Below are 10,772 nucleotides of genomic sequence, written 5' to 3' on the forward strand. Positions count from 1 at the left end.
AGAACCACTTGGAAAGTCTTTTATAGAGGGTTGTTCAGTGCAGTGTACACGGAGCACCTATTTGCATGCTCGGACATCACAATGTCCCCCACCAACAAAACATGATACTCACATCACAGATATTAGTTTCAAACTCGAGCGGCCTTTATCCTTCTTAGCGGCTGCTTAATCGACTAGGAACTGGTTAGAATAAACAGTATTCCAAATATAAGTTTCATGATACTCATCATATGAGCATCTCATATTCTTTCTATTATTTGTATATTCAAGGATTTTATATACGCAACAAGCATTGGTATATAGATGAAGATGTGCCAAAACAATAATTTCAAATATTATTAAAACAAATATCGTTTATACATAGAGTTTCAATATGAAACCTCGTCCAACACTTGGCTCGACGTGCACCTACTCTAACAATATCCCACTTGCACTAGAGCTAACTACCCATATGCTTCAAATCTATTGATTCGCAAAGCTTCTCGAATAATGGTCTAGGTAAAGGCTTAGTTAGTGGATCAGCAACATTATCTGCGGAGCCGACTTTGTCAATCGACACTTCTCCTCTTTCCACAATCTCTCGGAGAATGTGGTACTTTCTCAATAAATGTTTGGATTTCAGATGAGACCTTGACTTCTTTACCTGAGCTATGCCTCCCGTGTTGTCACAAAACACCGGGACATGAGCAACTCCATTAGAAAAGACGCCCAACTCTTGGACGAAATTCCTTAACCAAACAGCCTTCTTTGCTGCAGCTGATGCAACAATGTATTCGGCCTCAGTGGTAGAATCCGCAGTTCTGTCTTGCTTGGAACTCTTCCAAGAGACATCAACATCATTTAGCATCAATACAAACCTAAAGGTTGACTTTGAGTCATCGATATTGCTTTGGAAGTTAGAGTACGTATAGCCTTCCAATTTCAGTTCTCCCCATAGACCAAAAAAAACTTATTGGTCTTTCTCAAATACTTGAGGATGTCTTTCCCAGCTTTCCAGTGTGGAATACTAAGGTTCGATTGATATCTACTCACTACACTAAGTGCAAAAATCACGTCAGGACGTGTAGATATCATTCCATACATGATACTTCCAATTGCAGATGCATAACGAATGCTTGTCATCGCCGTTATCTCTGCATCAATCTTGGGAGACATAGACTTGGATAGAGACACGCCATGACACACTGGTAGATGTCTCCTCTTGGATTCATCCATCGAGAACCGCTTAACGATGGTATCAATGTATGTGGACTGGGTAAGACCAAGCAATCTTATTGATTTATCTCTATAAATCTGTATTCCCAATACAAAAGATGCTTCACGCAAGTTCTGCATCGAGAACTTTCATTCTAACCATATTTTAGTTGATTGCAACATCCCTACATCATTCCCAATGAATAGAATGTCATCAACATAAAGTACTAAGAATGTCACAGCACTCCCACTGACCTTTTTATACACAGAGTTCCTCAGGATTCTTAGTAAAAACAAACTCTTTGATTGTACCATCGAATATGAGGTTCCAACTCCTAGATGCTTGCTTTAGATCATAAATAGATCTCTGAAGTTTGCATATCATATGCTCACTTCCGATAGATGTAAACCATTCAGGTTGAGACATGTAAATCTCTTCCTTAATATCCCCATTAAGAAAGGCTGTATTTACATGTGCCATATCTCATAGTCATACCATGCAGCGATGACTAGCAATATCCTTATAGACTTGAACATTGCAACTGAAGAAAAAGTTTCCTCAAAGTCAATTCCTTGCCTTTGAGTTTATCCTTTTGCCACCAATCGTGCCTTGAAGCTCAATACCTTCCCATCCGCCCCAAGTTTTCTCTTGTAAATCCATTTACACCCTATGGGAACACTTCACTCAGGTGGTTCCACAATATTACACACTTGGTTTGAAGGCTTGTAATTCATATTAGATTCCATAGCTTCAAGCCACTTGGATGAATCATCATAAGATAACGCTGCTTTGAAGGTCATTGGATCACATCCAAGGTTAGGCTCATCGTGGCCCTCTTCAAGAAGCTGACCATACCTCATAGGTGGTCTTGAGACTCTCTCGCATCATCTAGGATCTTGTATCTCCTTAATTGTCTCTTCGGGTGTGGGTTCTACAATTGTTGTGTGTCTCGAACCTCTTTGAGTTCTATCATCTCCCCTTTTTCTATCCAATAGAAATTCTTTTTCCAAAAAGGTTGCATTACTAGAAAGAAACACATTTGTTTCTTGAGGATGATAGAAATAGTATCCAAATGAAATCCTTGAATATCCCACAAAATAACATAAAATGGATCGACTATCCAATTTATCTCCCAATGCCTGATTCACATAAGCAGGGCATCCCCATATTCTAAGATAAGAATATTTGGGAGGCTTACCCTTCAATATCTTATATGATGTCTTATCAACTGCTTTTGAATGGATATTGTTCAACAACAGTGCCGCTGTCTCAAGCGCATATCCCCAAAAAGATGGTGGCAACTCCGTAAACCCCATCATAGACCGAACCATGTCCATCAAAGTCCGGTTACGACGCTCTGAAACACCATTCAACGGCGGTGTTGCAGGCGGAGTCCTCTGCGAGATAATCTCATTCTCCCTAAGATACTATTGGAACTCGGTACTCAATTACTCACCACCTTGATCTGATCGATGTGACTTGATGCTTTGTCCCAATTGTTTCTCTACTTCATTTCTGAATTCATTGCACCATTCAAAGGCTTCAGATTTGTATTTCATCAATTACACATGCCCATACCTAGAAACATCATCGGTAAAGGTGATGAAGTAGGCATATAACGTTTTCCTTTTAAACCAAGCATGCAACATGTCTTTTAAATGTCCACGTTAAATCATAAAATCCATAAACATTTTGAAAATAACATTTTAACATATACATATCCCTGAAAATTTAAAATAATCATATTAACATATAAAATAGAAATCAGAGCACTGACAGGACGTTTACTAATTTTTGGGTGTAAAATTACCGTTTTTCCCTAGACGTAAAATTCCAAATTTTTGACTTTCTATTAATTATGTTGACTCTAACATGTCCCAAATAATTATTTAAGCTTACAAGAATTTTCTCATATTTTTATTTAGCTTAATTTGAGGACTTTTAAATTATTCTTTAAATATAACATATTAATGAATTTTAATCCCGAATTAAACCAAACCTGAACATAAAATTCCAATATTTAAGACTTAGACTTTTAAAAATTATTCAAGCTAAAATATAATTTTCCATTATTTTATTAAGCTTAAACCTAGGCGTTTCGATTAATTCTTTAATTAACATTTCGTGCGGCGATTAATTCCCGGATAAATAAAAAATTCATTATTTTGATCCCAAATTTTAAACATAACATTTTTATAATTTATTCTACCGTTGTCAGCCATGAACCACACCCGTGGACCCATGGTTCCAAATTTAGTCTTTTGATTTTCATTTTTGACACGTATACGAACCCACCGAGCCATCTCCCAAAATACTCGAACCACGCCCGAGCCACCTCAAGCCAAACCCGAAAAAACACATATAGGAACCCTCCTTACCAAGCCCAAGCCCCTGAACCTAGCCCTGGCTTGCTCAAACTCCTCTGGAAACTTGACCCAAAATTCTGCACGTGTGAGAGTGAGTCTCCCATGAACAATAGGACTCCTACCTAGTTTAGGACTCTTCCAGCCCTTAACCATCGTGGCCACCTGACCATAGCCATCCCTGGACCACGTCCAGACCTAGCCCAGACCAGCCCAATCCCTAGAACCCAACAGCGAAGCTCCTGAATTCAGTAGCACAAACCTGCGCGTCTTGTGCTTCTTCACGGTTGCAGCTTTCCCCTCGAGCCAGCAGCGACCCATCCGCACCAGCCCCTAGCCCAGCCCTTACCCAACTTCCTTAGACCCTATAGGACCTACCTAACTCACCCAAGCCCCAGCAGCAAGCCCCCCTTGGCTGCTGTCACCTTACCTGTCGCGCGAGGAGTCCCTACTGCATGGGACTCCTCCAAAGCTGCGCGCCAGGGGTCCTAGCCATGCTAGGACCCTTCCTGACCTTGACCAACGTCCAGCACGAGCCCTCCTCGAGGCTTGGTCGAACCCTTAAGCCCCATGCACAACAAACCGAACTCATGAAGACCAACAAGCACACCAAAAACCCATCGGCCCTACTTAATTAAACCCACGGTTCCAGCTTTATTCTATTCATGTTTGCAGCGTTTTGGGGTGATTTTGGACTCTCTAGAACATGTAAAAACATCCCTCAACCATGTAACACTCGTGACTAAAATGCATAATTAGCGCGGAAGCTTTGAAATATAATTTGGAGAAAATGTGTAATTTTTAAAAAAAATGGGCAGCATCTTCCTGCAAATAGGACATGCCACCTGCCTCAAGCAACACATAAAACACATGAAAATTATTTTCATATACATTATATACCATTTAATATAGTATCTACACATATTTCTAATTTCAAATACCAAAACAAGAATTACAATATTTCTCAAAATAACCCAAAAGTTCAACACATCAAAATAGCATCCAATCGAAATCTCCAAAGTTTGGCATATTCCCTTCTCTCGCTTCGACGACTCAGGAATGATCAGTCTTTCTTACCTGTGCCTGCATCACATCAACATAACTGGAATGAGTATAAAACTCAGCAAACGGAATCAATACTAACAAGATACATATATATAATTTTACTGTAAAACATAAAATGTATAGCTTCAATTTCATTTTGTTGAAAAACATTATCCATCTCATTTCATAAACGTCGAATCACCATGAATATCATCCGTCAAGAATTATAATACAACAATACATAGGGATGATATTCATTTCATAGATTAACTGAAGAATTGATATTTCTTATAAGATAGTTTATTCATTGCTAACCCTCTTCCTAAAACCGAATCTTATAGGAGGGACATGTACCTCTGCATAAAATGCATCTTATAAAAGAGCACATGTTTTCATAGTTAATTGGCCAATTACATTGCGGATTTAGAATTTCCAGAGGAAACACCGCTACTATCACTATCAATCCAATCATTCAATCCTATAAAACTTCATTCAGGCATTTTATCGAAAATCTTAGAGGCATCATTTAAAGTTTAACTCCTTTCATTCAAAAATGCATATAATTGCACTACCATATTTATACATTTACATATATATATCATGAATGGAATTTGAAAGGAGTTAGCATCATAAAACCATCAAAACACATACATGTAGGATCATGTGATGCATTTAAGAAATGATTCTACTTACAACCCAATACACAAGTGCTTTCTAAGTTCTTGAGGGATTCCTACAACACAATAACAATAATAACACCATCAATCATTATATTAACGACCTTACCTCAACACTCAAACAAAACAACCCAATGTCTTCTTTTCAATCACTAAACCAAGAAGTAAGCTTTCTTACCTTGCTCCTAAACTCTTGAGGAGAATAACTTCTAATCTCCAAGAAAAGAATAAAGTTTCAATCAAAGATTAATGTCTTGGAAGAAGTAGGATTGAAGGAGAAATGAAGAACCCTAGCTTCCAAACCAGTGAGAAGATAAAACAAGAGAAGGAAAATGAAGAAAATCAGAGTCTCTTTCGATTTTATGCCTTAAATAACCCAAAACACGCTTTTCAACTATACAGAGTGCTGGGGCGGTTAAAAGTTTTACCGCTATTGTGCGGAAATTTCTGTCTGAAACCCAAAAATACAGATCCAGGCGCACTAGGGAGGTCAAACATTACCGCCCTAGCGCGACACCTTCTGTCCCGGCGCGCGCTCTTTGCACAGGGTCTCCAACGATTGCTCCAGAAATGCCTCTTCACTTCATAATTTGAACAAGTGGTAAACATGAAAGTTGTAGCTCTATGTCTTGGCTTGCATCTCCAATATGTCTCATGTAATTTGAAGTTCCGACTAAAACGTTATACTCAATCTTCCAACATGTTTCACGGGAGGAACGAAGATACACACGACACACTTCGGGGTGCTTTTGGCTTGTCTTCCACAATGATTTGAACAAAACTCAAAGCATGAAAGTTATAGCCTTATGTCTTATATTTCTAATGGAAGTGGCCTCACATCAATCGGATCAATATACAAAACATTATGCTAAAAATCACAACTACTGCCACAGTTTCATACCGTTTCAGCACTTCCATTATATATTTGGCTAAAGATCAACTTTCTATTCTACCCATATATTCTCTGTTTTATTCTATATCATTCAATACCATTCATATCATATCTTGAAGCCATAAACCAACATCATTACATCACCTATCCCAAATGATCATCATAATAAACCATAAAAGGAATAATGAACATACTTAATCATAATCATTACCTTACATCATAAACATACGAATGTCTGGGCGTTACAATTCTCCCCTCCTTAAGAAATTTCGTCCCCGAAATTGCCATTACCGTGCAAATAACTCAGGATATCGCTGTTTCATTTCCTCCTCTGGCTCCCATGTTGCTTCTTCAACCAACTGATTACGCCAAAGGATCTTGATAATCCCGATCTCCTTATTCCTCAGTACTTTAACCTTGCGATCTAAAATCTGGATTGGTACTTCTTGATAAGTCAAGTTCGGCATCAGATCCAACGGTTCATGTCTGAGAACATGGGAAGGATTCGAGATGTACTTGCCGAGCGTTGAGACGTGAAATATATGGTGGACTCTATCCAAGTCTGGCGGTAAGGCTAGATGATATGCTCTTTCTCCAATCCTGTCCAGAATTTCAAATGAGCCGATATATCTTGGGCTCAGCTTTCCTTTCCTGCCAAATTCATAATGCCTTTGAGAGGAGCAATTTTGACAAATACATTATCTCCAACTTCAAACTAAAAAGGCCTTCTTTGATTATCGGCATAACTTTTCTGTCTGGATTGGGCCGTCTTCATTCTGTCCCGAATTAAAGCAATCACATCAGCTGTCTATTGGACCCATTCTGGTCTTAACATCTTTCTTTCCCCGACTTCATCCCAGTTCAATGGTGACCTACATTTCCTGTCGTAGAATGCCTCGTATGGTGCCATGCAAATCGTCGCCTGATAACTATTATTATACGTAAATTCCACAAGTGACAATTTAGAATCTAAACTACAAGGAAAATCAATCGTGCATGCTCGTAGCATATCTTCAAGAATCTGAATCACCCTCTCTGACTGCCCGTCAATTTGAGGATGATATTCTGTGATAAAAGCCAACCTAGTACCCAAGGCTCTGTGCAAGCTCTTCCACAATTCAGAAGTAAACCTCGGGTCACGATCAGATACAATTGACACAGGGATTCCATGAAGTCTCACAAACTCAGCTACATAGACTTCAGCATACTGGTTCATTGTAAATTTCGTCTTGACCGGAAGAAAATGAGCCGACTTAGTTAACCTGTCAACAATCACCCAGATGGAATTGTAACAATTTGGTGTTCTTGGAAATACCGTTACAAAGTCCATAGTGATGTGCTCCCACTTCCACTGAGGTATTGAGAGGGATTGCAAAGTTTCAGCAGGTCTTTGATGCTGAATCTTTACCTTCTGACATGTTATACATTCGGATATAAACTTTTCAATATTACTTTTCATACCTAGGCACTAGTATAGACGTCGGAGATCCTGATACATCTTGGTGCTACCTAGATGTATCGAATATGGCGCGGTATGAGCTTCTGTCAAAGCATTCCGTCGAATTTCATCATCATTGGAAACACATATCCGACCTCTTCATGTTAAAAAATCATCAGTGTTCATCGCAAACTCTGTATTTGCATTCTAATCGGCTTTGGATCGCAATTCCATCAATTGATTATCATTAGGCTGCTCCTGTCGTATCCTATCTATCAACGTAGGTCAAATAACCAAAGCTGAAAGTTTAGCGATGGTCCCTTGCTCTACCATAGCGATCTTGCTCCTCTGAAGATCCAATAACAACGGCTTCTCAATAAACAATCTCAAAGAAGAAACTGACTTGCGGCTCAAAGCATCTGCAACGACGTTTGCTTTACCTGGGTGGTAGCTAATGGTCACATCATAATCTTTAACAAGTTTTAACCACCTCATCTGCCACATATTGAGTTCCTTATGTGAGAATAGATATTTCAAGCTTTCGTGGTCTGTGAAAACTTCACATTTCTCGTCATACAGATAATGCCTCAATAATTTCAATGCGAAGACCACTGCAGCCAACTCAAGATCATGGGTGGGATAATTCTTTTCGTAATCCTTGAACTGATGAGAAGCATAAGCGATTACTTTCCCTCGCTGCATCAGTACAGCTCCAAGTCCCACATTTGAGGCATCAGTATATACAATGAAATCTGTGTTGGCACTCGTTTGTCAACTCAAACTTCAAGGCTTTCCTCGTCAGATTAGTTAATGGCAGGGCTATTTTAGAGAAATTGGCAATAAAACGTCGATAATAACCTGCCAAACTAAGAAAACTACGCACCTCGGAGACTATCGTAGGAATAGGCCATTGTTTAATCGCTTCAATCTTCATGGGATCCACTGCAATGCCGTCTCTCAAAACAATATGGCCCAAAAATGATAGTTGCTCTAACCAGAATTCACACTTTTTCAACTTTGCATCTAACTGCTTTTCCTTTAATAACTGCAATACAGTTATGAGATGATCGGCATGAAGTTCCCGAGTCTTTGAATAAATCAGGATATCGTCAATGAAAACGATAACAAAGCTATCTAGATATGGCTTGAAGATCCGATTCATTAGATCCATGAAGACAGACGGAGCGTTCATCAACCTGAATGACATGACTAAGAACTCATAATTGCCATACCTGGTTCTAAATGCTGTTTTAGGGACGTTGGCTTCCCTAACTTTCAGCTGATAATAATTAGAATGAAGTCGATCTTTGAAAACACTGTCGCTCCCTATAGCTGAACAAAGAGATTGTCAATCCTCGGCAATTGATATTTATTCTTGATCATGACTTTGTTGATCTCTCTGTAATCAAAGCATAACCGCAAAGATCCATCTTTATTTTTGACAAATAAAACTGGAGCTCCCCATGGAGAAGAACTCGGACGAATAAAGCCTTTGTCTAATAGATCCTGCAACTGATTCTTCAGTTCCTTCATTTCAGTCGGGGCCATTCGGTATGAAGCTTTCGAAATCGAAGCACTACCTGGAACCACGTCAATCACAAACTTAACTTCACGGTCAGGTGGTAATCCAGGCACATAATCTGCAAATACGTCAGAAAAATCCCGAACTATCTCAATCTAATTCAACTTCATCGTCCTCTCAGTATTCACATCTATCACATCAGCTAAAAACCCCTGACACCCCCTGGATAATTTTTTCTGAGCTTTGAGACAAGAAATACAAGGAGTGCCAAGAGAAATACCTGAACTCTGGAAAGTCCCGCTATCATCATCTTCTGCAAGAAATCGCACCATCTTAGCCATGCAGTCAATAACAGCACGATATGACGATAGCCAGTTCATTTCCAAAATAACATCAAACGCCAACATGGGAATAATAATAAGATCAGCAAAATAGATTTCTCATTTACTTGCACTTTACAACCTTTAAGAATACTAGAAGGCCATATTTCGTCTCCCGATGGCAAAAAAATACTATAGTGGAGGGGTTCATAAGATGGAACAACATTCAAGGAGCGCAAGAAAATTTCAGACATAAAAGAATGCGTAGCACCAGTGTCAATCAATGTAATAGCAACCTTGCATGAAATTAAAATAGTACCTGATATAATAGAAAAATCAGGATTTGCGCCTTCTTTGGTCATTGAGAAGATTCTGCCTTGAACCCTATCGTTCCATTTCTCATCTTTTACCGGACAATTTCTGATGACATGTCCAACACCTCCACAACGAAAGCATCGATTACTTCCAACCAAACACTCACCTGTATTCATTTTGCCACATTTTTGATATACAGGTCGATCATATGCAGGCGGTGGCATAGGAGCTTTTGGTCGATGCTCCTCTTTCTCTTTGCCTCCGAACTTGCCCTTACCTTTCCATCCAGAACCTTGGCCCTTACTAGAAAAATCTTGGCACTTCAACTATTTTTCTCTTTCAATTCCCTTCTCGTCTTGCTCGGCCATCCTTGTTTTTTCAACAATCTCTTTATATGAAGCAGCTTTAGAAATTCGAACGTCTCTTTTAATTTCAGCCCGGACACCTCTAAGAATTTCTCTTTCAATTCCCTTCTCGTCTTGCTCGGCCATCCTTGTTTTTTCAACAATCTCTTTATATGAAGCAGCTTTAGAAATTCGAACGTCTCTTTTAATTTCAGCCCGGACACCTCTAAGAAAATGCTCGCCCTTTTCAATGTCATTACTAGCCAGATATGGAGCAAACTGACACCTTTCTTTGAATTTGAGAATATACTCTTGCATTGACATATTTCCTTGCTTCAGTTATAGAAATTCCTCAACTTTCTGACTTCGAACATCTCGAGAAAAATATTTGTCGTAGAATAAATCTTTAAACTCTTGCCACTTGAGTGCCGAAACATTAACTGATACCATGGTGGCGTCCCCCAAATCCTCGCCGTCTTGGTCAGTAGAAAAATGGCACAACTGACTCGATTTTTTTCTTTAAACTGAAGATAATTATAAATAGCCTCCACAGCTTTGACCCATTGCAAAGCGACCATGGGATCGGTGCTACCATCAAATTCTGGTGGCTTCATCTTACGAAATCTTTCGTATGCGCCTTCACTACTGAGCTCGGGCCTCAC

General features: G+C 39.2%; 1 protein-coding gene across 1 annotated transcript; it reads right to left on the minus strand.

The window, feature by feature from the left end:
* Positions 1 to 6,458: 6,458 nt before the first annotated feature.
* LOC142521919 (uncharacterized) lies at positions 6,459 to 9,538 on the minus strand. Its single transcript, XM_075625093.1, has 6 exons — positions 9,412 to 9,538; positions 8,996 to 9,249; positions 8,468 to 8,888; positions 8,100 to 8,361; positions 7,005 to 7,433; positions 6,459 to 6,822 (listed from the first exon to the last, which is right to left on the minus strand). Exons 1-6 carry the CDS (start codon positions 9,536 to 9,538, stop codon positions 6,459 to 6,461), a joined length of 1,857 nt encoding a protein of 618 aa, XP_075481208.1.
* Between the last annotated feature and the right edge of the window lie 1,234 nt (positions 9,539 to 10,772).

The sequence above is a fragment of the Primulina tabacum genome, chromosome 13, assembly GCF_025594145.1.
Source record: "Primulina tabacum isolate GXHZ01 chromosome 13, ASM2559414v2, whole genome shotgun sequence".
In the NCBI taxonomy this organism is placed as follows: Eukaryota; Viridiplantae; Streptophyta; class Magnoliopsida; order Lamiales; family Gesneriaceae; genus Primulina; species Primulina tabacum.

Excerpts from the sequence above, each read along its gene's own strand:
- LOC142521919 (XM_075625093.1), bottom strand. The coding sequence starts at position 9,538 with ATGTTGGCGTTTGATGTTATTTTGGAAATGAACTGGCTATCGTCATAT. Across the intron at positions 8,889-8,995 it reads ATTACAGAGAGATCAACAAA|CTGAAAGTTAGGGAAGCCAA; the intron begins GTCATGATCAAG and ends AATTATTATCAG. Across the intron at positions 8,362-8,467 it reads TAGTTTTCTTAGTTTGGCAG|ATTTCATTGTATATACTGAT; the intron begins GTTATTATCGAC and ends GTGCCAACACAG.